This window comes from Melozone crissalis, unplaced genomic scaffold (assembly GCF_028551555.1).
Source record: "Melozone crissalis strain CALT ecotype California unplaced genomic scaffold, PUWL_Pcris_2 ptg000033l_1, whole genome shotgun sequence".
Lineage (NCBI taxonomy): Eukaryota > Metazoa > Chordata > Aves > Passeriformes > Passerellidae > Melozone > Melozone crissalis.
This window is the reverse complement of record NW_026535811.1, coordinates 8,754,357-8,782,037: the sequence shown is the minus strand read 5'-3', so window position 1 is coordinate 8,782,037 and position 27,681 is coordinate 8,754,357. Positions and strand designations below refer to the sequence as shown.

The following is a 27,681-nucleotide window of genomic DNA, read 5'->3' as shown; positions in this document are numbered from 1 at the left end:
CTTTAGAACTAGTAATCAAAGTTGAATGATTAGTCAAGCAGGATGAAGGACAAGAGTACTGAACAGAAAATCCACCTTCATCTATAGTTTTTCCAACGCATTACACTTGCCTTTCTCATGGTGGTAGAGTGTGTAATCTAAAATGTTTGTGGCTGGTGTTTCTACCAGGAAGATAAAATTAACACTGCATTTTGACTGCATATATAGGATAAAAGTACAGGTATGTTAAAAGTAGAAGAGGGAACACCCATAGATAAGCAAGGGTGAAATTTTTTAAACTGCTTCTTTTTTATGAACATGGTACATGAGTGACATTAAAAAAAAATAAAATCTATGTATTTCTATTTAAGTGACTTTCTCTGCTGCTGTCCAATCTTGCACCACAGTTAAGAGTGCTCAGAGGGTGGTGGAAACTGTCTGTTCTTCAACCTCCCTGCCAGGAAGCATGAGGAAATGATGTGTTTATGAGATAGTGATGCTTATTTGACTCATCCAAAAAGCCCAAGACACCCTCATTCCCCTGAGCTGAGGGAATGACACGAGCCCTTGCTAACAGAGCTCTTTGAATTGATGAGCATTTGTTATCTCACTCCTATGTGTACTGCACAATGGCAGGTAATACATATGTGCTTCTCTAACTTCAGCTACTGTTTTTTCCCCCAGTCTTTGCACATTATTACACATTTGTTGATCTCTGGAATTTACTGGCTTGCTTGCTGCATTCAAAAGAACAGCTATTCCTCAACTTCAATTAAAAATTTTATTTCCCTTGTGCTCCATAGACACTCTGTGTTTCTGAACACTGAGTAGCATCTTGAGCAAGGGTTGGACTTCTCTCAGCTGTCACTTAGTCTCTTGTAGCACTGGGAAAAGGAACCCTCCAGAACACAATTTATTTCCATCTTTTTGAGGCTGGTGAGGGAATGGTTCTTGCAGGAGTAGGAATTCACCCTGTGGTCCCTGGATCTGGAGTTCCTCTCTAGTTTGTGTACACTTCTTTGTCCAGTATCACATGTGGCTCTGGTGCTGGTGGTATTGGCATCAGCCTTTGAACCACTGCCACTCCCAGTAACCCTGAAGCCAAATACCCCTTTTGTAACAGCCAGCAGTAACCTGTGTCCTGCAGTTTGGGGTGTTCTACATTTGCATTTTAATTCAGCTTTTCAGTTTTTCTTTTACAAGGGTGCCCACCCTAAGAACCATGAAAAGGACTCTAGGGGATGATAATGTTTTTCTCATTTGTACGTGTTAAAAATAGAAAAATACACAGTTCAAAAAAGCCAACTCTCAGGTGTTTCAGCTGAGTCCATAAAGGCTGCCCATCAGGACCTTGTTCAGGTGCTGTAAAGTGATTTTGTCAGTTATGGATGACGTGGGAGCACTGCTGAGGCTCCTGACAAAGCAGGATTAATGACGTAGCCACACATTTATGACAGCAAGGTTCAACTTCAAGGTTATCTTCTTAAGTGAGGCAGAATCTTTCAGAGATTGCAGCAAGGCTTTAAGCTCTTTTCTAGTTCCTTAATTGGGGTAGAATTAGAGACTCTTGTTCTGAGAGTTTTTAAAATGTATTCCTAACACATCTGCCTCTCATCCCCAGAAGCATTTGAAAGATGTGGAGCTTAGGGACATGGCTGAGTGGTGGACTTGGCAATGTCCAAGTTACTTTAACAGTTGGACTTAATGATCTTGGAGGTCTTTTCCAAACTAAATAATTCTATGATTTCTATATGAGCCAAAGCCTGAGAACTCAAACAATCATCCTATTGTGATTGAAAGGAATTGCTTGGAGTCAAAGTGATAGCAGTAAAAATTAAAGGAGTGCATACAAAATGTGAGTTATAGTGACTGAAAAACCAAACACAACCATGTCACCAAAAACGGGGCACTTGCTTATTTCAGTGCATCTGAACCAGCTGGGATGAGGACAGGAATCCCTGAGGGAAGAGATCCTATAAAATTAAACATACATGTAAACATTAGTCATCCACTGTTGTTTGTGTGCAAGATAGGAGGAGGATTATTGGTTTGGTTCTTTAAACAATAAGGAAAAGCTGTAAAGGTACTGGAAAAGTGTAGACCTTTTTTCTTTCATCGTGAGTTAGATGTTTAATTTTCTTGTTTAAAAGTGCCAGTGTTGCAGTCCCTCTAGAAGGAGGAAGCAGCCATGCAGTGTTCCCAGTGGGTACATGAATGACCCTGTGGGAGATTCTTATGGCTCAATTATGGATCACTTTTCATAATCCTGATTTCAGCATGGAACACCCTGTGACTAGGATGGCTTCCTAGCTTTAAGGTCAGCAGCACAATGTCCTGTTTGGGGCAATGCATTGTATGGCATCATTTTGAGATACTATACCATTGAGATCTAAGTCACAAGTAGAAAGAGAACAGTCAAGAAATTTAATTTTGTCTGTTTTACAAATGCATTTGAAATTAAACAGATGTTTCAACACCTCATAGAAGCTGAATGATAAGAGCAGTCATGAGGAATAGGATGAGTGCTCAAGTGTTTACCTAAAGCAAGAGGCTGCCAGTTCTTCTTGTTTAGATTGGTCCCAGGCAAGACACCCAAACACTGATAGCTCCAGAAACTGAGAGAATTAAAATAAAATCCTGTACTTCATAAAATGTTGTTTCTCTCTAGCACCATTGAGATGTTCCTGTCAATAAAGGACTTCAGTTGCAATAACTCAAAGTGACATTATTGTTAAGTTTGTTGCTTTCAAACCATGGACAGAATCCTTTCAAGGTACTTGGTATGTTAAGGTAATAGGGCTATTTTAAAGGATTCTTGACTGAAGCCCACTTGCCCTGTGTTCTTTACATGCTCTTTACTCTGTCACCAGATATGACTGGTTTGAGTTCTTCACAAGAGTCTTCTGAAACAAGCCTCTGTTGTATGAAAGTGAAGGCTGAGAAAGCAAACAGCAAGCTTTTAGAAGATAAGAAGCATACCCAAACTGAAAGTTGCAAATTAAAGATTAAGTTATTTCTAACAGCATCCGTTTTAGAGTTCTGTACTTTCTCTGCTGCTATATTTTCCTGTTATTACTTGAGCTTTAAGTCAGCGATTTATCCATCAAAACAAACTGTCTAGTTCATGAACAAACTGTCTAGCTTGCAAAGGAGCTGGAGCCAATTCCCACTAGAGCCAGTGGAAAAGTTTTCATTGAGTTCAGTGGATTTGGTATCTGGCAACCTTTGATGTGAATAAAAGAGAATCAAGATTTGTGACAGGACATGTGAAGAGAAATTTTAAAAATTGCAGAATACTTTTTTCCTGGGTGGGAAAATTTCAACATAACTATCAAGATTCCTCCCCCACCTCCCCCCCACTTGCATAATGTCATTTTGATAATCAATTTTCTTTTGATACCTTCCTGAGACTAGTGTATAATGACTGCTCTTTGAGGAGGAGCACACCTGCCAACCAGGTTCTTTAAAACATTTAATTAAAACTTGGTATAGTACATTTTCCAATCTTTTTACTGTAGTTTAGAGCAGTGTGCACTTCACTGCTATGTGCTTCCATTTATCTGGGCAAGCTTAACAGCACTGTCACAACAGCACTAAATCAGACAAATGGAAGATCACATTTTGTCAGCCTAATGTCTGTCTGTGTGGAAGCTGGTGTTTTTCTTGTATTGCCACGTGAAACTCATGAAACAACTTCCAGTTTCCTCTTTTGGGTTGTTAACATCAAGTTTGTACTTTTTGCAGAATTTATTTTGCTTAACATTGTGTAAATGTAGATTTGTACAATATATCTAAAGAGTAAAACATCAGTCCTGGGATTTCCCAGTGCCAAATGCAACTGGCCTGTTGGTATAACAGGACTTTTAATATAAATCTATTGATGGTTAGTATTCATTACTTCTCTTGTAATTAAGGTAAATAACAAACCTCTCAAATGGAAGCAGCAAGTCAACACTATAAAATCTAAGTTCAAATGTGAGCTAAATCCCCAAAGATTGTAGCCCTGTGGTGGCTCCTTTCTGAGGAGCGTTCCTACAAGGACTTGTGCCATCAGAATATGTTTTGGGACACTCTGAGGATCCCAAGGGCAGCTGTGAGGCAGTGCTACAAGGAGGGGGATAAAGGTGTTGGGGTTTTATTGCTCTGCTGCTGCCACTCCTTCAGCTGATGTTGTTCAGATGCTGTCAGGATCTAATTGTAGAGAAATGTAGTTTGTTTCAAAGATTATTTAGCATAATCTTTAGTTAAGGTTAGAGTGCTGGGGGTTACACATCTCACGTAAGTATCACACAGCTCTAGGAAGAACAGAAGAGTGCTCACTGCTTTACTTTCCAATAGTGTGAGACCTCATCCATCTCTGGTGATTAATTCAAATAAAATGCTTGTGTCCTCATGTGGCATCTTGTCCTGGTTTCTATTCAAGCATTTCCTTCAGAGAGGTGGATCTAAGTTTGGTCCTTTCCTTTGTGTAGTTTCAGTTTCCCAACTTGCAGTGCTGTTTTGTGAAATATTTTCCAAGTCATTAAACTTTGAAATGTTTAATATTTAAAATGTTTAAGTGTTTTAAAAACAAATTTTACTTCTTACTAAGCAGTGCAGTGCTGAAATGCATTTAAATAGTTTTGCTATTGAAAGGAATACCATGATTTAGGGCAGCATCTCTTAATTATGTTCTAACAAAGTCTTGTGAAGAGGCAGAGCTAGTGGCAACAAAAGTCTGCAATTAAGGCTGGCTATGTTGCCTGAAATACAAGATAATTGTCCAGGCAAGATCTTTGGAATGGATTCAGAGGCTGCAGTTGCCAATGCTCTCTCTAGGTGTTTGGCACATGCAGCGGAGAGGAGAACTCCTCAGGAATGTGTTTATTCCATGTATGGCCCACTGTAGAGCTAAGCCTCAGAGCTGAATGTTTTGTTCTGCGAAGTTTCATGGCCTCATCTGGTTTGTGTTTTTTGGTTTTTTTTTCATCTTCCCCTTCTTACAGGCTCTCAATCTGGTGTAAAGCTGATGGGTGGGAGCAAAGGTAAAGAATGATGTAATGCAGCAGCAGCCAGAAAGCATCTTTTGTGTGAATTGTGCAATGGCCACTCCGTAGTCGTGTCCCGATGAATCAGACGTGAGGGGCGCTTTGTGGAGCCAACCCTTTGTACATCGGCCGGGAGCAGGAGACGACGCTCGGTCCAACAGCTCTCTCTGAAAATGGATTTAACTTTTCTTTTGCCAGTCACTACCAGCATGACCTCATACACTTCTAGCACAATGGTGTGGCTAAGCCTTTGAGTACACAGCCATTACATCATCGCAGCAAATTAGAGAGGGCGGTGGGGAAAGAGGCCTCGCTGTTGTCATGGCCCATGAGATGATCAGGACCCAGCTCATTGTCCCCGAGAAGTTGGTGGCTTTGCTGGAGAGTGGGACAGAGAAGCTGCTGCTGATTGACAGCCGCCCCTTTGTGGAGTACAACACCTCCCACATCCTGGATGCCATCAACATCAACTGCTCCAAGCTCATGAAGCGCAGGCTGCAGCAGGACAAAGTTTTGATCACAGAGCTCATTCAGCACTCAGCAAAACACAAGGTAGGGGTCATTTTCCTCCTGTTCCTTGTATTTCTTTAAAGGAGTGGCTGGAAAGAAACTTGTAATGATTTTTCCTTCAGTATTTAATTAAATAATAATAAAAAACCAAACCAACAACCAAAGCCTGACAAGATTAGAGGACTGAGATGTTACCTGATCAAAGAGGGTATTGGTTACTATTGAGTTTATCCTTAGATTCTTTGTAGAATCAGTGACAAAGGGAAGGGATTTAGAAATTACTCAGGAAAAAATGTTCTCAGGATTCTTGTGTGTCTTGCAAAGCACGGTCCCTCAAATTTATATAATTAAGGCAGGAAACAGTCTCCCCTAAACTTTGAACGATTCTTGGGGGTCTGTGGTGGTGGGGCTTGCTTAGCAAGTGGTCATTTGGTTTGCAAAGAAACTGCCTCTCTGTCAGTCCTGGCTCCTACTTGCTGTTTAAAGGGCATTTCATGGGGTAGTTTGATGAATGTTGGTGTTTGTTTTGTTGTTTGTTTATTTGGGAGGAGGGGTGTGGTTTTCTCCAAATAGTGTTATCAGTGAAAAGAAAATAGCTATGCTGTTTAAAATTAATATGTGTGTGTGTGTCTGTGGGGGGGATATTGGGGTTTTTATCCATTGATATTTGTTTCACATGTTTTGGGTACAAAAATAATCTACTATGTTGTTGCTTTGACATGTTAAAAATGAAGCTTTTTATTTTATATATAAAGTTGTGCAGGTAACCAAAATGTGCGCGGCTTAGAGGCAGTTTAAGGTCTCTTTACTGTTTATGTAGAAAACTCTCAGAAGCAGAAAGTGAGGCAGGGCCACCTTCTCAAAAGCTCAGCTTTTAAACAAATTCACCAGCAGAAAGTGAGGCAGGGCCACCTTCTCAAAAGCTCAGCTTTTAAACAAATTCACCATCCTGGCTGAAGGTAGAGCAATTCACAAGTGACATAAAATTACCAAATGATAGAAATTTGTGTAGTGGGCTTCAACTTGCAGCAAATAATCAATTTACAAACTCTCCATGGAATTAAATCTGTGAGGCTTATGAAGTATAAAATAAAAACTGTTTAGTGAACAAGTGCATAAGAAATCTATATATCTGAACTGCTCTTATAGCAAATATGTAGGAACCCTGATGGAGGTGATAATGTGGGGCTTTTAATCATCTTCCTCCTTCCTGTTTTACTCTGAGTTCCTTGTGTTTCAGATTGAAATTGATTGCAAGCAGGAAGTGGTGGTGTATGACCAAAGTTCTAAAGATGTGACCTCTCTCTCATCTGACTGTTTTCTTACTGTGCTCCTGGGCAAACTGGAGAAGAACTTCAGCTCTGTGCATCTGCTTTCAGGTAAGATGTAACAAAAAAGAAACCCCTTTCAGGTGACATGTACCAAAAGAAACCTCTGAAACACTTGAATAAAGAGAAAAAAGAAAATGCTGTTGGTATAGCAGACCTGTACAGTTTTGCAAGTGCAGGTATAAACTTCAGTTACAGCAGAGACTTTTCTGTAGTTCTTTTTGCATATAGTGACACTCAGAATACATGCAGTATTTAGAAATTGCATCTTACAGGGGATATATTACACGATTAGTCTGTGTAAATGGAAATGGAGCAACGCAGAGGTTTTTAGAGGCATATGTCTTCTACTTTAGGGTCAAAAAATAGCAAAAAAATGGGCTTCCCTGTTTTATTAAGTATTGTACATGGTAGGAAGAAAATCTCTTCCTTACTGAATTGGTAATTGCTAAAATAAGAACAAAGGAAATTATCTTCCAGAGTTACTGAGATTAGTTTGTGTGACATTTTAAACTTCAGCTCCCTAAGTGGTAGAACTTTATTTAGGTCTTTTCCTTCACTCTCCTTCTTTTTTTTTTTTTTTTTCTGTTTTTGTTTTTTATTTTACATCCCAGGTCAAAGAATCTATAGTAATTCAGTTCCTTATAACACAGGATTTGCTGCTCTGAGCATGTGTTAGTGCCATTATTTCAGTCATGGAACAGCAGAAAGTGTTCACAAGAAGGAGCAAGGAGGGGCTTGAAGTAGATCCAAGGCTGAAAGGAGGGAATGACAAATTTAAGTAGGAAATCCATTGCAGTGAGTGGATCAGTGATCTAATGAGGTGTACACCTTGTGTCTGAGAAATGCTGAAACACAAGCACTGAATAATGGTGGGAGAAAGGAAATAACTCCCGAGAGATCCTTCCTCTAAGCAACAGGGTTTCACTACAGTTTGTAGTGACTTCACATGACAGTGTGAGAGGTTGTGGTACTGAGAGAGAACTTTTCTCAACTTGTTTTGAAAGTGATTGCAGAGAAAATGAATGATTTCTGCACTTGGACATGAGTTTGGTGCTCCTGTGAGCTTTACTTACAGTAAGCCAAGTGGGTTTTGCTTTGGCTAGGGTTGGTGATTTTGTTTTCTTTGCTGTCTAGGTAAGAATTACACCTGTGGGTGGTGGATTACAGTATTAGATTAGGTAACTCTTCTTACATATGAGCTACCAAGAATTGTGTGGTGTGTAGGCACAGTAAATGCTTAATGCAAAAGTGCTCAAAGAAGTGGGTAATACTCTCTTAAACTGAAAACTGGTATTTGAAAAAGAAACCAGTCTAGAAACAGTATCTCCTCAGAAATCCTTTTCTCGTTCAAATTCTCAACTCTGCTCAGCTGTCCTGAGGGTTTTTCAATAACCTGAAGCAGATTACAGCTCCAGGGAGGAATCAGACTGTCCTCAATTTAATTTCCAAGACAGAAACACCTCTCTTGCAACTGAGAATTAGACCTCATGGCAGGGATGTGTTGGGGAGGGGCCAAGCACAGGAAAGTGTCAAGAACTTCCCTTCCTCACTTGTGTGAGACATGTCTTTGATCTTGTGGCTCATCTGCTGGACCCTGTGAAAGAAGTGCTCAGAGTCTCCTCTCTCAGACTGGCCTGTGGCTCTCCTAGGAATGCCCAGAACCAGGAAGGGAAGCTGTTTCCAGCTGTTCCCAGCTTCCCAGTGCATCATCTGGCCAATCACCACTTGCATGTATCATAATGATACTGGGAGAAATGGTTCTCTTTTCATTTCCAGCATGTGGGTGTTTTCTGTTCAAGATGAAAATGTTCCTAAGCTACAAGCAGGATGGTTGTGCACATGAGCTGGGGTGAACTTAGCCACACACAGCTGGTAAGGGTTAGTTTGGGAATCTAAAGTGTCAAAATCCTCCTCATAAAAAGCAGGACTTTTACTTTAGTGTGTCAAATGGCAAACATCAGGTTTGAGAATTTCCTCTTATGTTTGTTTACATAAGAAGAAATTTGTTTATTTTTTGTATATTTGTTTATATATTTGTTAAATTTTGTTTATAGCTAGGATGGGGATATTTATGAATGCAAAAACAAGTGATAGCTTTAAAACCAGTGGAAGAGGAGGACAAGAAAAAAAGGGAAATATAAGGAAATTATTTACTACTGATCTATTACAGTTCAGTGTTTATTTCATGTACTTTTTTTACATCTGTTAAAAATCTAGCTACTCAATGCATACACAAGAAACCTTTTAGGATGTGAGGTGAAGGAGAATTGGGTAAATTCAGTCTTGCAGAAAGCTCCTTGGAGTTTATTGATATGTGGCTGTAGGAAACTAGATAAAATATGTTGTCTCAGCAAGCTGATGACGAAATCTAATAAATGTTTATAGCCCATAATGAGGGCAGGGGTCAGTGTACTGTGTAAAAAGAAGAACCTTTGGACTTGAGTTTTCCATATGCCACTAAATCTGGTTTATTTAAAACAGTGACCTTAAACATTTTGGGGTAGGAAAATATTTTTTGTTGGGATGGAATAAGGAGTATTTAACAAATATCTGAAATTCCTGCCTCTGTTCTTGTTGAAACCCCCCATTACTGAGCACTCAGTAAAGTGGTTTTTTATTTAGGTTGTTCATAAAGGCGTGCTCTGCCCTGGAGGTTGTTTTTGATTGAAGTAATTATTGTAAAGACCTCAAAGGAACCCTTACCAATTAGTTTAAGATCTTGATATAACCTCATAAAAATACTCATAATTTGGTGAGGAATGTTTTCAGGAATTAAATATTCCATGTGGTACTTAATTTTTAACAGAGCACAGAATACTGATATGTTGGCACCAAGGGCTTAATTCATTCCCATCATGGCATCTTCTACTCTGACTTAAGTAAGACTTAAACACAGAGATGTCCTCTGATTCCTTCTCATAGTTTGAGAATTGGATTTGCAATGTAGTCCTTTCCCTAGTTAGTCGTGTTATGATTTTCCTGCTTGCTCTGCAGAAACAGTTAGGAGAGACTAGTGATTTTTGCTTGAATGATCATCATTAAGGCAGTAAACATCAAGAGTCTTGATTAAATTCTATTTCACTTTGTGAATGGAAGCATTCATATTCTACTTGCCTTAAATACTTGTTCTCCCCTGCTTTTAATCTGGCTTAGTTCTACTCATTCAAGCACAGATGTCTTCAGACAGTTACCTTTCAAATGTTTCCTGTGAAGAAGGTGAAGCACAGCTTTTTATTTTGTGTTGACTTTTTAAAAACTTTTTTTGGTCTGTGTTGAGAACACTTTGTCTAAATGGAAGGCATCCTAAAAGACAGGAAAGAAACCTAAACAAAACCCTTCTATATGTACAAAGTGTCATTAAAAACTGTGATAGCCTAACACTGAAACACTGTGTGCCTTCCTCTCAAAGCAATGGTTGGTGGGGACTTGCCTTCTAATCTCTTGTTACACTTCTGCCTATGAAAAATATCAGCAGTAATGGGATGTAGTGGATTCTTCCTAGGAGAAGGAGTAATAAGGAGAAATAAATAAGTTATTGGTTTTTTATTCAGTGACAAATGTTGGGGTCATATGCATGCACAGTGAAGGGCACCCTAGGCAGAATGAGTTCAGTGAGATTGGACAAAGGTCCTGGAAACAAAGCAGTGAGTGATTACCCAGGGAGTGTGGCAAAAGGTATGTTTTTGTTGAAACTTCCCGATTCCTTGTTTTCCCCAACCTGTCCCTCACCTGACAAGGTGTGTATACCAAATGGAAGACTGGCATGGAAGATATGAGGAGAAGGAAGCAAGTCAGGAACTCTACTTCAGTCTTCTTTACCCTGCTGTTCATTTTAGAAATATTTGAAATTGGAAGCCCATTTAAAGAAATCTTTAGTGTAAAAATACTAAAGCATCTCTAGGGTATATTCACCATTGTGCTGTCTTACTTGCCTAAAGAAAAGCCTAGATAAGAGAAGCCCAGTGCTTTCTCCCTGCTTTATCTCCAAGGAAGAATTCCCTGTGGCAGGGGAGCAGGAAATCTGAAGAATATTCTCTTGTAGGTAGGGCTGGTCATTTCCATGTGCTGAAGGGACCAGGGCTGTGACACAGGGCTTTATTCCCAGTTTCTGCAGTCCCCTATGGCAAGTAAGGGAGTGCCATGTGGTTCAGTGTGGACTGAAAGAAGGCAAAAGGTTCTGGCAAACATCCTGACACCTTTTAAACATTTGGATTTTGAGCTTTATAACTTTCAGTTATGGCTTACTGATGTTCTGAGTGTTTCCTACATAGAAGTCTTTGTAGAGTACCCCAGCACACCTTAAAATGGTGATGGTCATCAATTACAACAATCAGTTTATCTGTTTAGTGTGAAGTTAAAAGAAAGTTTAGTGTGAATGAGCTGTTAAATATCCTGCCAATATTCTATTTGGAGGAGAAGAAATTGTTGCACAATGATGCCAGCTTTTCTGGCATTCTGACTGGTTGATTCCATCAGAAGGAAGCCTCTATTGAGAAAGGTAAAATCTTGCTGAGGGAATGCAATATTCCCAAGTGGTCCCATAACCCATGGAGTACAGCCAGTGTTGGCAGGGAGGAGGTGAGAGTGAGAGAGGAGCTTCGTTCTGAATCACCCCTTTGAAAAGTTTCCCTCTCCATCAGTTTTTAAGAGAGCCTAGAAAAGCAAGTACCCTTGGCTACAGTCAGGCCTCTGACTATCCTCCCACCCTCTGTACTTAAAATGCAATTTTCAGTGTTCATTTAGTGCCATAATTGTTTTAAGCACTTGAAGAATGGGAGTAGGGTTTATTACTTTCATATGTGTGTCCTGTCTTTTGAGAGAGAACAAGATTTGACTAAAGTAGAGCTCACATAACATTTCTCAAACCCAAGAATAACTTGTTAAGTTTGCTTTTGTTTTGGATACCTCTGGATGCCTGTGAAATTTAATTGACTGAAATTATGGTGAAGGTTTTTTTGGTTTTTTTTCCCCTTAAAGGCAGAAAAGGCGAGTGAGGGGCTCCACTCTGCTCTTTGTACTTGCCATGCCACATGGAATATGGCACTTGGGTGGGATGGGAAGCTCGACCCCATTCTCACACATCTTCCCTTCCCTGTTTGCTTAACCTGCCTATTAACCTTGTCTTACCAAAGGCAGAAACCCTCCAGGGCAAAGAACTTCCCCTGCTGCTGTGCTTGTAAAACACCTGGAATAACGGGGCACCTCTGGAATAAAAACACCCCTGGCTTCCCCAAGCTCTGAAACCTTGGATCCTGTGGAAGGAGGGGGGACAGGAATGGGATGGGAGCCCTCCCAACAGGGCTCTCCAGCCTGAGCTTATGTAATGGAAAATGGCACGGGTCCCTGCGGAGCGGGGCTGGAATGCGGCAATTGTAGTGCCTCGTTTAAACAGAGTGGAAACATTGCAGATACATAAAACTTGTGAGTCAGAAAGTTTACAGCTTTCCTTCCTTAAGGCAAGGGGAAAAATCTATACTGCAGCTTTTAGATAAACACGTTAATGTTCAACAGGAATGTGACTGGGAAAGAGCACCGAGAGCCTCCGAGGCAAAGCAAACTGAAAACTTCGGTGTTTGGATATTTTGTGTTTGCTGTAGTGCTGTTTGATTTATTTTTTTTAGCCTAGTTTTTGGTGATGTTACCTTACTGCCCTGGCACTAATCAGTATTTACACTAACAAATTCTAATTGCTATTTAGGAGAGGAAAAGAAAGCCCCAAAAGCTAAATATGAGTTACTCCACTGCATACCTTTGGCATTTGGTGAGGCTTACTTAGAATCACAGGGCCTAAATATTATGTTTTAGAGGTAATTGCAAATTTTCCTGCTTTTTTAATCTTTATTTCCTTTAAAATGTAAAATTAAATTAACAACAAAAAAAAGTATGGCAATATTCCTTTTTAAAAAGGGATAGCAATATAAGATTTATTAGTATGTGGTTATATAAAATTGTGAATAACTAGTGCCCTTAATGAAGAAGAAAATTCTGGATTTAAAAAGGTGGGATTGCCTGTTAAATCCACAAGCTTCATATTCTCCTTCTTGCAGTGCTTTCTGAGTACATGCATGTAGTCTTTGGTTTTCTGACTCATCACTTGGGTCTCAGACCTTTTCCACTCCCTGCTTTAAAATAATGGGTTTTGATGCTGAATTAACACTGATGTACTGGCAGACAAGTAGGTCTTGTGGGAAAAGGAAGGAAGTAGCTTCTAGTCTGTTTCCAAGAATTCATTGAAGAAAACCAATTTCTCCCTTTGGCTTTTTCAGAACAGTCAGAATCCAAAACAGGGAGGAAAGGAGCAATATCTGATTTAAATGGTACTTCAGAAAAATGCCAGTTTACTCTGTTACCAGTGTGCCTTGTCTGTGGTCTTTTCCAGCAGACTCCATGTGAAAAAAGAACACATCCATTGTCTCTTACTCCATCAGGAGCACCAGACAGGATCTTTCTGTGCCTCCTGGGTGAGGCACATGGAGCTGCAGGGTTGTTGTATTAAACACTTCTTAGGCTTTTCTTAGCCTGGAGTTTTAGAGAATCCAAGCTCTTAGGGGTTGCCATGTTTTCTGTGTCTCTCACCTTATCTTTGAAGCACAGTCAGATCTCTGTTCCTTTGTCTGCTTTGTCAGTATGCACATGCCTGATCAGCAAGAGCATCTCTGGATGATTAAGGAGAAAAATTCTGGTGTAAATATCTCTGCAGACACTTCATGATGAAAAGGAATTTGGCTGTTTTCAAGAATTGGCTGTTTCAACAGTAATGTTATGAGCAACTATAAAGAGATATTAGGATTGCCTCCTGATGATTTTTTTTCCTATATGTTAGAAATACATTTGAGAGATAGGATGGATGTATGAGGGAGCATCTGTGGTCTGTCATTGTTTCTGAATGAGAAACAATGCTTGCATTTTGAAAAGGGATTTTGTAGTAACTGATGCTTCTATTTAACCTTTTTGCTTTTCCCTGGGCCAAATCAGTACTTAGTATGTTCTCTGTGAATTTGTCTAATTATGGTCACATCTCTGAATGGTTTGACATCCCAGTGAAGGAAATATCAAGACCAGGAGGAAGAAGAGAAAGCAGTGTAACATGGAATGAACATAAGAACCATTTACCTGTCCTGTCAGGGTGTCATTTAACTGGAAAGGTTTTATTAAATATTGGATAAAAACAATGAAATATGATCAGTACTTCACAACTTTTGATTGAACAACTACATGTTCAATCCAGACCTTTGGGGCTTAGATGATCCTGCAGAGTGGTTTGCAGAGCTGTCTGTGATTGCAGCAGGGCAGATGGCAGCACTGGAATGCTCCTGCTCTGTTTCCACAGAACACAGAGAAATGAGCTGCTGTAACTGCTTGTGCTTCCCAGGAGCCATTCCTCTGAATTAATTTGTGATTTGCGTTTAGTGGTAGTTAAACTAATTAATCATAAGGATCTGGATGGATTCCATTCCCTCAGTGAAAGGAAGCTCTTCCCAAATCAACAATATTTCTCTATCATTTATTGCCTCCTGATCCCATATTCTTTCCCTGCCTCTTCGGTTTCTAGCAAAGTTAATTGGGAATTCTGTTTATATAAGGACTTAGGCAGTGAATCTATAAGGAGGAATAACTTTTACCACAGAATTTTGTTACTTTTTTCATCCATTCTGGGTTTGGCCCTGTTTTGCTTCCTGAGCTGGCTGAGAAGGGAGCTGACACTTCTGATACCAAGATTCCTTTAGAGATCATACCTTTAGGATCCCAGCTGTAGTTAGGGAAGCCTGGATCAAAGGGAAGTCTGTAGTCACCACTTTGCAGAACCATAGCAACAGGGCAATCAAGTGGTTTACTGGCTCTTGCCAGAATTCTGCTAATGGATGTGGAGGCTTGTAAGCAAGAAACACTTTGCTGTAAGGACTGGGAGGTGTTGGGTTGTCTGCCACACACAAGGGCTGCAAAAGCAGAGAGCTTTTGGCACCTTGACATGGTTTTGTAGAGACATCCTGTTGAATGTCAAGAGAGCTGTTTCAGCTCAGCTTACCACTAAGAATACAGAAAACCTGAGTGGTTCAGAGCTATTGAGGAGAGACTATTTTGGAGTTATTTGTCAGTCATGTATTTCCAAGGCCCAGTGACATTTATCAAAGAATTCAGGGAAACTCTATTAACCTAGCAGCTCTGTTAATGATGTGTGGATTTTTTGCTTTCCTCCCCCCCATAGTTTCAACATGCTCTTGCAATTGATTTATTATTCACGTGAGGCTGGAGCAGTGCTGGGAGAAAGGGTGTTATTAAAACCTAGCTCCAGAAGAAAAGTGTATTTTCTCTAATTAAAACAAACTGCACAGTGCTGCCAATGTCCCTGTTCCAACTGAGGTAGGTAAGGAGATTTCAAGGAAAAAAATTGCCTTCTTGCAAAGGTCATCCCCAAATTATGGAATGTGAAACAAAACCTGTCCCATTTTTCTTTTAAGGCTCAATTTTCTGTTCTGCATTCCTACCTGTAGACTAAATTAATTTTCCAAATGTTTATTTTTTGAAAACTGCTTCATTTACAGCAGAAGTGTACAGGTGGTCTGAGTGCTTAAAACACTTTCCTCATAAGAGGCTCCTCATGTAGACTGGTCATAGAGTTCATCTGGGGAGCCACCATCTGTGTTAGAAAACAGAGACATTTGAAATAAATCCTTTTTCTCTATACACTTTTAGGTGCTGAGGGTTTTTTAATACATTTCCCTGTGTATTTTAAAAATAAGTACGTTTTATAAGTTAGTGCAAGCAAAGAGTGATGAGTACAGTTCTTTTGAACAGAAATGAGTCTCATAATGCCATGACAGCTTAGAGATTGTGCATGTAGATGCTGTTGTTCCAGACCCCTGACAGTTTGTGGCACTTAAAGAAATTGGTACTTAAGCAGGATGCATATCTGAGTGTGTTTTCTTGGTTTGGGATTTGCTTGCTTGTGGGCTTTTAAAGCAATTTTTCCATACACATTGACCTAGAAGGGATTTTCATATTGGGAAGTGCCAGAAAGCAAAGCCAGATTGATTCAAAAGCTATTAACCTTTTGAAAACTTGGTCCTAGAGGATGGCAGGGAAGACAGCTTAATATTTGAAACAAATCACTGGGTTTGCGCTTTCTCAAATCAGTTCAGCACAGATACTAATACCAGGTTAAAATATGCTCAGAGGAAAGGAGGGTTCACTTGGTGCACATGTAAAGGCAGGCAGTGTAATGTCAGACTTTGAAGATTTGAGAGTTTTGTGAGTGTAATTCATGTTGTAAAAATCCTGAAGCAACATGTTACTAGGAAAGCATGAGTGGAAAAGACAAAACATGACTTTGAAAGGATGCATGCCATAGAGGAAGTATTGAAGCATCTGATCTTGAATCATTTTAAATTGCCTCGATAGTCCTAGAATAAAAATAAAATAAAAGAGTGCTTCTTATCTTAGGGTGACAGAGCATGGGTTCCATCTCCCCAAAATCTCAGGTGTTTTGCACATTAGCTTCCTGCTTAATTTCTTGCCACAGGTTTCACACAGAAATGAGACCAATCCCTAGGTAGTTGGAAAGACCTTTTTTGCTGAACTTTTCCCATGTAGTCTTTTGCAAAGATAGCACAGATGTAAAATCCTTGCTTCTGCAGCTTCTTTGTAAGGAGTTCTCTAGTTCCAGCCATGTCAGTGAGAGGATCCACAAAGCAGCCAACAGTGCTCCCAGAAAATAAAGGATCAGCAAATGAAACCAAGGCAAATCCTTGATTTCCTCTTCTTCACTATCCTCTCAAATAACTGCTTACATTCAATCTCAGAGGTACACACTGCCTATAAATTCAAGGAATGCTTCCTGTAACAGAAAGGAAAACACTGGGCTATACAGAAAAAAATTTAGCAAGTATGTGAGAGAATTGTTTTGCAAACCCTTCTTCTCATTTGATGGAACAAGCAGGATCTGTGTTGCTGATGAGAAGTGCCTTAGCTTGTCTCACAAAATAGTCAGTTTTTTTATTTTATTTGTTCATTCATTTATTTATTTATTCAGGAGACTGAACAGGAATTAATTCATAAAATGCTTGCTCTAGAATCTGCTTGCTGGCTTTTTTATTAGATAAAATGGGTTGTTACACACTCTTGCCTTGGTATTTCAACATTTACTAATGATATAGATTTTAAAAGCTAAAGAATAGGAATAATTCAGGCAATGGTAATGCAAGCCCTGGCAAAACAGTACATTAGCTTATTCCTTAGTAATTTTAATTCACATCTTCAAACTGTAATCATAGTGAACATAGCATTTGGCAGATTGAGCATGTCAGTGCTTCAATTCCTTGATGATAAAAAGGTGCTCCATTCTGAATAGGTTATAATTACTCTTCCTTCAGTTAAAACTCTGCTCATCTGGGAGGAAAGAGCTGAGGATTTTCACTGTGCTTTGCAAGTCTTCCCTCTGCTTCACCTCCCCCACTTGAGATGGAGAAGCCTTGGCTTGGTGTGGTTTTGAAAGATGAAACTTCTTCCAGTGTCCTGGATGAAATACATTAATTGTGGAGCAGCACACAAAATGATTGCAGGATTTTAAATAGTACTGCAGGATTTTAATTAGTAATGTAGGATTTTAAAAGTAAGCATTACCAAATGCATATTAATGCTTTTACCAAATGGAGTAAGTATGAATTTTTTTAATGAGCTCTCAGTATAAAGCTGATATGGGAGAAGGAAGTGTCTAGAAAGCATCTTGCTAGGGTGGAGACTAAAAGGTGTGCCAGCTTATGGTGTGGTGGGTGCTGTGCCTGTTTTTCTGAAGAATCATTTCCACATATTAAGAATGGGAAGAAGCATCAAAACCTTCTGAGAAGTGGAGGGAGAGAAATAACTATTCCAGACAGAGTGGGAATATGTAGCCAGGCCTTGGCTGCTGATGTATGGCTCCACAGAAAGATGTGTATTTCTTCTTATAGTCTAGGGAGTGAAAAACCAAGGATTACTGTGATTCCCTTTTTGTCTGGAGAACCACAAGGCTGACCTAAGGAAAGGCACATGTGCAGCTTCTCTGCCAAGGCTTTCCTGCTGCCCCTCAGTGCCTCCCCATCTCCCATGCTAAATGCTGCTCTCCCACAACTGGCACGGGCACCAGCACGTTTGTAGATTAAATACCTGCTCTTCCTCTCACAGGTGGATTTGCTGAGTTCTCCAGCTCTTTCCCTGGTCTCTGTGAAGGAAAATCCACACTCATCCCTACTTGCATTTCTCAACCCTGCCTACCTGTTTCCAACACTGGCCCAACCAGAATCCTGCCTCATCTCTACCTTGGGTGTCAGCGAGATGTCCTCAACAAGGTGAGCATGCTGGGTACGATGTTGTCACTATAGGACACAAAATAACATGACATGGACACGCAGCTCTCCCAAGGTAAAAAAAGTACTTTTAATTTTGGACTCCAACATTTATAGATTTCCAAAAGTGACAGTGGATTGGAGAGTCACCTCTCCAATGACACTGGACAAACCAACAGTCCATCAAATTTCTCCTCCTCCATAAAAGAATTCAAAACAATAAGTTATTTACATAAAGTGTGTGAGAAAGTTTGTTACAAGAATGTAAACAACAGAAGGCTTAGAAAAACTTAAAAAATCAGAGCAACACCACGTGGGTCACTGGATGTCCTCAGTGAGATGTCCTCAACAAGGTGAGCATTCTGGGTGCCACATGGGTCACTGGAAGGAGTATCTGATCTCCAGGGATCTTCCATCACGGGGCATCATTACAGCTGTGAAACAGCAGCAGTGGAGGCAGGTAATGCACAAGCCATGGAAAGCTGTGGGAGAAGCAGTGATTCACACACCATGTAATTAATCTATGGGTCATGTCATGAAACTTGGGTGTCTTTCTCCTTCATGCTGGGGCAGATGGAATGGTACATTCCTCAGGAACCTGTCAACCCTACTGTCACATCTGCCATGACAGCAGGTCAAGTGCATTCCTGTCACAGCTCTGACCTTTGTTTTGGCAGGTCTTGGAGGTTGACACAATTATATTCATGGTTACAGCAGGACAAAGGAAGATTGTCTGGTTTTAGTATTTCCTTCAAGTGCTAGGAAAAAACAGCGTTTAAACTCCCTAAGAGTTCTAAGAAAAGTTTGCTCATTTTGGGTCTCAGTGGTTATTTTCATTTAACATTATGGTAATTTTCCTCTGATAGACTGGTGGCTTTGCAAGACAGTATTTAATTTCACAGATCTTCCTTGCTCTTTGTGAAAGAGAGGAAAATTGGATTCTAACCTACATAGGAGTGACAGTGTCCTTTCTGAAAGTTAGTGTGACAGAGAGCAATCTGTAGTGTGGTTATGGCCCTGAAGGAGCTTCCTACTTACACTTCATGGCTTGTGCTAGCATTTAAAATGTATAACTTTCTGCCTTCCCACTTGCATAACTATTCTTTTCTTCCAGACCTGGATTTTATTTCCTGGAACAAAATAACATTTTAAGGTGCTATTAATTTTCAGATTAAACAAGTCATAAAATGTAAATAAGCTTACAAAAGAGCATTTACCTTCTTTTCACAGAGTTGTTAGTATTAAGATTTCTGGATCTTCCTCCCATCGTAATTCACTTTTTCCTCTTGGGTGCCTTACAATGAAGGCACTGTTATGGTTATTACACTGGAGCATGTCACAGTGGGAATGATTGATTCTTCAGAACAGAAGGAAGCACAACTTCTTTCTTTAGCCTCAACCTGAAAGACAAGCACTAATATTTTGGGGTGGTTTTCTTGGCTTGCAGATTTCGGACTTTGGCATCTGCAGCCTTCTTGTTCCATATGAATAATCAGTCCTACATCAAAAACCTGGCATAACTGTGATGGCTGGACCGTGCAGCCCATCAATGGTTATGTTTTAAAAGAAATAATAAGGTTTTCTATTCTTCCCAATTCATCACCCCCCCCTTAGCTATGTTCTTAACAAACCTGACCATGGCAGTCCATTTGTCCACGCTGCGCCATGAGTGTGGGGTACCAGAGCTCAACATCACAGGTTAGACTGCTCTGACTGAACAGGACAGAGTTCTGGCTCTTCTGCTCAATAAGCATCTCCCTGTTTCTCCTCACTAAAAGATGTCTATGCTTCCAGCAAGAATATGGGGAAAAATCAATCATTTGGCTCTGTGACTTTGTATTCCAGTTGAAATCAGCAGTGTAAGAATTTGTTCATGCTGTTGCTCCTATGGATTGACAAACTTTATTATATATCTGCTATGAAAGAAAAAGGATTAAAACCAGATTTTGGGTTGTTTTCTTTTTCTTAATGTTTATTTTGAGATAAGAGCTTCCATAGAAATCTGGCCAGAAGCTCCCCAGTGTTTATGTTCAGTGTAAGTAGTGTCCAAGCCATGTTGCATGTCACTTACTGCCAGATCCTCTCTGAACCAGGGCAGTTTGATAAGCATTAGTCCAACATGCTAAAGTGCTTTTCTGTGTCAAGATGCTTCCTTGGAGGAGACTGGATGGCTTGTGGTGGAGCCATCTCTACTTTTCCAGTACTTCTTCCATATTTTCTTCCAGTACTACTTCTTTTTGTACTAAGCTGCCCACTGCATCCCAAACTACTTTGCACAACTCTGAATACCATGCATATGGAGAGATGCAGAAAAGAGGTACCTCTCTTTTATTTCAGTCATGAAAACTGACTTACTTAAAAGCCCAGTTGACTTTTAAATGTACACTGAGAGTCTTTGCTTGTTCCTGTGACATTTCTGTGAGAGGCAAGAGGCCTAGAGACTAAAAACTGAAATTGTACATCACAGAGCAGGACTCCTAAAAAATGCCACTCAGTGCTGTCTGGAAATGGTTTAATTAAAGATCTTAATCTCTTTCCTTGAGGTTTTGAGAGAGTTTTGCACATTCCCTTAGAAATCCTGGACTTGAGAGGTGACTGGAGGAGGCATCCATTTCATTTCCTATTTCCCACCAATATCTGTGATGGGGCAATTTCAGTCCCAGATATGTGATCTGGAAAACACATATTCAGGTCAGCAAACTGCATGTGGGAAGTGTCTGTTGTCAGTTTGCATGCTGAGAATTTAAACCAAAGTAGCAAAAAGTTCATTCTCTTGGAAGTGATGCTTCAGAGTAGCAGAAGGTATTCTACCATTACTTCTGTTCTTTGTTAACTTCATTTTTATGGGATTTGCAGGCCATATGTTACTTGGACACACTGGATGTCTCATTAGAGGTTGTTAGAAGAATTCAAAGCTGAGGAGTTCTCTTTTTCCTAGAAGAATGTTCCTTACACAGCTAGAGCAATTCCAACACAAATTTCAGTTTGGTCTTTAGCTTTGTAATGTGCCAAAGGTACCATTTGACTTTTCTAGGCTTAATCTTCCTCTCTTTCCTAGGAGCTGATGCAGCAGAATGACATTGGCTACGTCCTGAATGCCAGCAATACTTGCCCAAAGCCTGATTTTATTCCAGAATCCCATTTCCTCAGAGTGCCTGTGAATGACAGCTTTTGTGAGAAAATTTTGCCTTGGTTGGATAAATCAGTGGATTTTATAGGTGAGTAGAAAATTTTAATTCTCTCTCTCAAACAGTGCTTGAGTTTCTCTGTGTGTCTGCTGTGCTGTTTTGGCTGGAGAAGACCAGAGCTCTTTCTGGGCAGTGTGAAAATGCCCTCAGGATCTGTGGACATGATCAGCATCACTCCATAAGCACAGCAGCAAAAAGTGGGGAGATTGTGCCACTGCATGTTGCTGCTTTACAGAACAAAGACACTTCAGAGCTGCTGTCAGGCAGCCTCTCAGATGCCTGATGTATGTCTGCAGAGGGTGGGTCAGAAATTTGGACATACAACTTCTGCCTTTACCTTTGGGAAGTGCACTAGCCATGTCTGAACTGGACAGATTGTTCCATCATGAATGCTGGCTTTTTACTTGCATATAAAATTAGAAACAATCACCTTTCCCAGACATCTAAATAGGGCTGTTTATGTGCACATTAAAATGAGCTATGCTGTGACTGCAGGATATTTCCTGTGTGTAGTCATGCTTTTTCTATACTCAATGCTACTACACAGTGCTAGAGGAAATAAGTGAGTTTTGTTTCAAGCTTCCATGAGATTTGCAATTAGCAGTTCAATTAGAAGCTTTGAATAATTTTCAATAACACTGCTTTCTTTAAAAACTTTTTATCCTGGTATGATGCTGCTGAGTTTGACAGTTTCCAACTTCTTTTGCCATGCAGAAAAAGCAAAAGCATCCAATGGCCATGTGTTGGTGCACTGTTTAGCTGGGATATCTCGCTCTGCCACAATTGCCATTGCCTACATCATGAAAAGAATGGATATGTCCTTGGATGAAGCTTACAGGTAGGGACAAATCTTCCTTTCCTACTAACTCTTGTGCCTGTTGCCCTGTTTTTAGGGTGGATGATAAAAGGTTCTATGACCAAGGGTAGAAGGAGACATTTTACCTGGTAGTTCACTGGCCACATTTGTTTTAAGCATAGGTTTCCTCCAGAAACAGATTAATGCTGTTGAATAGATATCACACAGCTAATATTAATTGGTCACTGCAGAATATCTTTGATCCAAGCAGGTAAATACATGGAATGTAAACTGCCTATTCAAGGTACGTGTCTTGTCCTGCTTCTGGCCAGGACAGGGTTAATTTCTGCAGTAGCCAGGAGAGGCATGGCCAGGACCTGGAGGTTATTCTGTGCCACCTCCTGTCACTGCTGGGAGCAGGGGAAGGGTCCCTTCTGAGGCAGGGTCAGGTACTCTGAGGCTCCCACATGGTGTGAATCATTTGCCTTCTTTCTCACACCCTCTGCCACTACTATGGTGCTGTTACTGTTCATTTTCTAATCTCATCACTGCTTCCAGTAAATTGTTCTTATCTCAGCCCATGTCCTCCAGCTCTCCTCTCCATCCTGCTGCACAGGAGCAGTGCATGGTCTGGGAGTGTTTTGGTGGGAGCATCATTGCTGACCCACAGCTGTTGTGTACAAAGACACATGTAACAGCATCTTGGGAGCCACAGGGACAGCAGAATGATCAGGGCTGAAGAGAGAACTGAGGGTATTTAGAGCCACACTTGGGACAAATGCTGGGCTGGATCTGTCTCCTACAGTTTGGTAGTGCTCACAGAGAGCTGCCTGAAAGTGAAATGCCCAGGAATGGAGAAAGCTTCTTTGTTGCTCTCGAAGTCAGTCAAAAACTGTGTGGGAAAGCATTTTGAAATATCACTTCATTTGGCATTTGGTAGTGTTTGTGGAGACCCCCTTCCCTTTCCTCCTTTACAGAGACCATTTTATCTCTACTTGGATTGTGAACACTTTCCTACCCACCACGTAGGAAAGTGTTACTTCTTACTTTATTTACTTTAACCAACTGCTTTGTTGTGCTGTACAGAAAATGATGATTTTCTTTTTGATAGCTCCCTGGCACAGCTAGGGCATCACTGTAAGGAGTTGTCACCTGTGTGTGATTCCAAACCACCATCCCTAAAACAGGGATGAGGACAGAGAGATATGCACTGGGTATTGCCATGTGTGGAATGTGATTTCCACAGACACTTTTCTTTTAAGCTGTTGAATGTTGTTATGTGTGCAGTGACAAAGCTGCATGCAGGAGGTGCCTGAGCTACAGCTCTCTCCTGCTGTGTTGGGACACTTCCCACATTTCCTTACTGGAGCCTGTGGTAGCTTGGTGTTGTGCAGGAATTCCAACGGGGAACAGGTTTGGTTAAGAAGTTAAAGCTTGGTTTTTCAGGTACAGATAACAACATGAATTACAGTCAGTGTGGACAGATACTGTGCAAGGTGTGAGCTCAGTAAAAAACCTGCCTGGTCTCAGGCTGTAGTGGCTGAGGGCAGAGCTGTAGAGAACCAAACACTGCTAAAATGCACACACCTCAAGGAACTGCTTCAGGGAGCTTCTAAATTCCTCCAGGAAATCTCTGCATTAAATTCTAATTTGTATCTTAATCAAAAGCATGAACAGAGTGTGAAGGATTAATCCCAGTAAGTCTACTTCTCTTAGCAGTGAGCAACTGCTGTGAAATTTAGATTATATTCTGTCATATTTCCTTTGATATGGCTCAGGGAGAATCATCTGCAGAACATTTCACTCATTGGTTTGGGATCTCTTGTTGGCCAAGCTTAAAAGAAAAATACTTTTCTTTGAATTAGTGGAAGCTATTAGATAAAATGTTTGTCTAACACTATTACAAAAATATAAAGGTGATACTATTCCTTGAAGCCAAAGTCAAAGAAATAAACTTTTAAAATCTTTTGTATAATGAACTATTTAACAGAAATAAACATAAGAATTAAACATTATACATGTTTTCCAATTGGAAAAAACAATGCATATTTTGAGATGAAAAAGCTTGCAAATCTGTAAAACTTGTCAGGGGATCCAGCATGCTTTCTCTACTATTTTCGTTTTTAAAAATTCAGTTTTAAATCTGGGACTGCCCTGTATTTTGGAGGGAGAGGAGAAAGTGGAAAGAACAGTGTTGGGGAGGCTACCAGGCCACAGGCAAGAAAGACCTTCCTTTAATAACTAACCCAAGTACAACAATTTTGACTGGAAGGAAATTAACAAAGACTATGAATTCTTGGGCAAATTGCTAAAAACCTTCACATCAAATGCTAAGAGGACAAACTACAGAGTTTCTCCTGAGGAGACTCACTAGATTTCTCCATTTGCCAGTGTTACACTTCTTGGTGGAAGTTTCCACTATCAGTTTGTGCAATCTGATATTCCAGGTCATAGTGTCAGCTTGACTACTCCTAGGTTTGTTTGTTCTCTGGCAAATTCAAAAAAAATAGTAATACAAAATGCAAGTTTTGACATTGTTCATGTGCTAGCATGTACTCACATCCACAAGTACACCTTTCCATTTTTCTCACTCTGCTTTTAATGACTGCACACTCATCTTCTGTACACTTCCTCAGACAGGTTTCATTTTTAATAGTATTTAATTTTCCCAGTGACACATATATATGTTTGTACTAGATTTAGTTCCTCAAGGTTTCTTTCCTTGTTAATTCTCTTGTCATGTGGTTAAGCACAGTTCCAGGAATGTTTGTTAAAAAAAAACCAAAACCAAAACTGGAGGAGGAGGGATTTGGGCACCTCTGTTGTGCAGCCTGTTAAAAGCAAAGTCCTTATTTATCTGTATTGCAAATCAGACAGGTAGGAAAGAAGAGATGTGAAAAATGAAACTATAGAGATGTGAAAAATGTGTATTTTATGATTGGCTTTTCGTAAATATTAAAATGAATATTCTATGTGTTGTGTTAGAAAGTAATGCTATATTAATTCTCTTAAGTAGTGTGTTAAACATAGTTTTAGGTTATAAAAATGTTAAAATAGAAACTAAGCTATGTAGGATACTTTTTTTAAAGAAAGGACTCACAGTGAGGTAGCAGCCACAGGACACCCGAATATTTCAGAGAAAAAGAATTTATTGCCCTCTTATCAGAAATGAACTTCTTCCCACCTCGAAGGCGCTGTCAGGAGTCAGAAGAAGTTGTTGACACTGACCAGACAGAATCCTGTGTTTGAATGGAATTTATGCATCATGTATGAAGTGTATGAATATGCAACAGGCTGTTGTTTTTAAGGGTTAATCCTTTGTTCAGGGGTGTCCTTTTTCAGGCTCGTGCTGCCCAGAAAAAGGTACCCCAATGTCTGCAACTCTTTGTCTCTATTGTCTCATATTGTCCTAATTCAATTTGTCCAAATTATTATTACTCTAATTGTATCATTATTTTTATAACCATTTTATTACTATTAACTTCCAAAATTTTAAAAACAAGTGACTGGCATTTTTCTCAGAGACAATTTAGAGCATGCAGCAAGCATCATTTTGCTTTAAACTGCCTTTTTTAAACTCCAACCTCAAGTCACTTATGCTTGACTGAACCTTAGTCCAAGTCAATAGGCTGTAGACATTCACAACATTCAGTGTAGGGTTATCTGAGCAACAGGTTCTTGAATTAATTTTCTCTTTGTTGGTCCCCTTCTTACCAGATTTGTGAAAGAAAAGAGGCCAACCATTTCTCCCAACTTCAACTTCCTGGGCCAGCTTTTGGACTTCGAGAAGAAGCTCAAGAACCAGAGCGGCCAGCCAGGCCCCATCAGCAGCAAGCTGAAGCTGCTGCACTTGGAGAAGAGCAGCGAGCAGGTGCAGGTGCTGGAGGGCGGCCAGAGCAGCCTCTGCCTCTCGGCCGCCTCGGAGCTGCTGGAGCCCAAGCCCACGGACACCCGCGGGCACCCGGCGCCGCTGGAGGACGGCCCGCTGGTGCAGGGCATCAACGGGATGCACGTCTCCCTGGACAAGGTGGAGGACAGCAACCGCCTGAAGCGCTCCTTCTCCTTGGATATCAAATCCGTGTCCTACTCGGCGAGCAGCAGCTGCGTCACCGCATCGGTGCAGGGCTTCGCCTCCTCCGAGGACACGCTGGAGTACTACAAACACGCGGCTGCCCTGGAGGGGAGCGGCAAGCTGTGCCAGTTCTCCCCGGTGCAGGAGGTGGCGGAGCAGAGCCCCGAGAGCAGCCCCGACCAGGAGGAGGCGGCGCGGCCGCAGGAGGCCCCGGGCCCGTGGCCGCTGGACAGCGCGGCCTCCCGGCCCCACGCGGGCCGGCCCCTGCTGTACCCCCTGCACCGCAGCGGCAGCGTGGAGGACACCTACAGAACGAACTTCGTGTTCGGCCTCTCCACCAGCCAGCAGCACCTGGCCAAGTCCGCCGCGGGGCTGGGCCTCAAGGGCTGGCACTCGGACATCCTGGCCCCGCAGCCCTCGTCCCTCACCAACAGCTGGTATTTCGCCGCCGAGTCCTCCTCGCATTTCTACTCGGCCTCGGCGGTGTTCGGGGGCGGCGGCGCCTTCCCCGCCTACAGCTGCAGCCAGCTGCCCTCGGGCTGCGAGCAGCCCAGCGCCGTGCGCCGCCGGGCCCGCCAGGCCGACCGCGGCGACTCCCGGCGCAGCTGGCACGAGGAGAGCTCCTTCGAGAAGCAGTTCAAGCGCAGGAGCTGCCAGATGGAGTTCGGGGAGAGCATCCTGGCGGACAACAGGTCCAGAGAGGAACTGGGCAAAGTGGGCAGTCAGTCCAGCTTTTCAGGCAGCATGGAAATCATTGAAGTGTCCTGAGGGGCGGAGGCTCCTGTGACTGTGGCAGAGCTGCTCTCCCGGCGTGTGAGAGGTCCCTGTAAATCTGAAACTTTGGGTAGAAAGGTGCGGGGAGGGAAGAACCGGAGGCTTTGCTGGGAGCCAGGGAAAGGGTGGTACTGCAGGGAGACCAAGGTTGCTGCTGGGCTTTTCTCCTCTCCTCTCTGGGAGAAGGGCAGAACATTTCACAGACCTTTCCCTGGCAGAGGAAGCAATTCTGTGCAATGGATTGCCCGTCCTTTCAGTGGCTTTTAACAAGGAAGCTCTCCTGGTGTCAAACCCTTTCTCTGCTCCCACTGAACCACGCTCCTACCTGTCAGAACTAGTTGTGTTCTTCCCTCCCCGTGCCCCACGTCCTCACCAGTGCACCTTAGCCCTGACACTGAGCCAACCTCTGGAGGGAGACCTTTTTCCTGAAAGAAAAGGAGACTGGGAGCGATTCCAAAGGCCATAGGGACCGGTTACAGCAAGGCTGGTCTGAACACACCGTTCAGACAAATGTAAATACTGGTGTAACTATTGTTCTAATGAATAGGCTTTAGGTGATTCGCTAGAGAGCTGCTTCAGAGAAAAAAAAAAAAACCCCAGTACCTCAAAAATACATAAAATAAACTAGGGCTTTATGGCTGCCACATGCTGGTAGTGAGTTCATAAACAATGTGAACAAGTAA

The 27,681-nt window shown here is 41.3% G+C and overlaps 1 protein-coding gene across 1 annotated transcript; it reads left to right on the top strand.

Moving 5' to 3' along the window:
* The first annotated feature begins 4,968 nt into the window (after window positions 1-4,968).
* DUSP16 (dual specificity phosphatase 16) lies at window positions 4,969-27,681 on the top strand. Its single transcript, XM_054282056.1, has 6 exons — window positions 4,969-5,558; window positions 6,757-6,895; window positions 18,008-18,171; window positions 21,227-21,386; window positions 22,071-22,194; window positions 25,870-27,681. Exons 1-6 carry the CDS (start codon window positions 5,328-5,330, stop codon window positions 26,990-26,992), a joined length of 1,941 nt encoding a protein of 646 aa, XP_054138031.1. The 5' UTR covers window positions 4,969-5,327; the 3' UTR covers window positions 26,993-27,681.

Excerpts from the sequence above, each read along its gene's own strand:
- DUSP16 (XM_054282056.1), top strand. The coding sequence starts at position 5,328 with ATGGCCCATGAGATGATCAGGACCCAGCTCATTGTCCCCGAGAAGTTG. Across the intron at positions 5,559-6,756 it reads AGCACTCAGCAAAACACAAG|ATTGAAATTGATTGCAAGCA; the intron begins GTAGGGGTCATT and ends CTTGTGTTTCAG. Across the intron at positions 18,172-21,226 it reads AGCGAGATGTCCTCAACAAG|GAGCTGATGCAGCAGAATGA; the intron begins GTGAGCATGCTG and ends TCTCTTTCCTAG.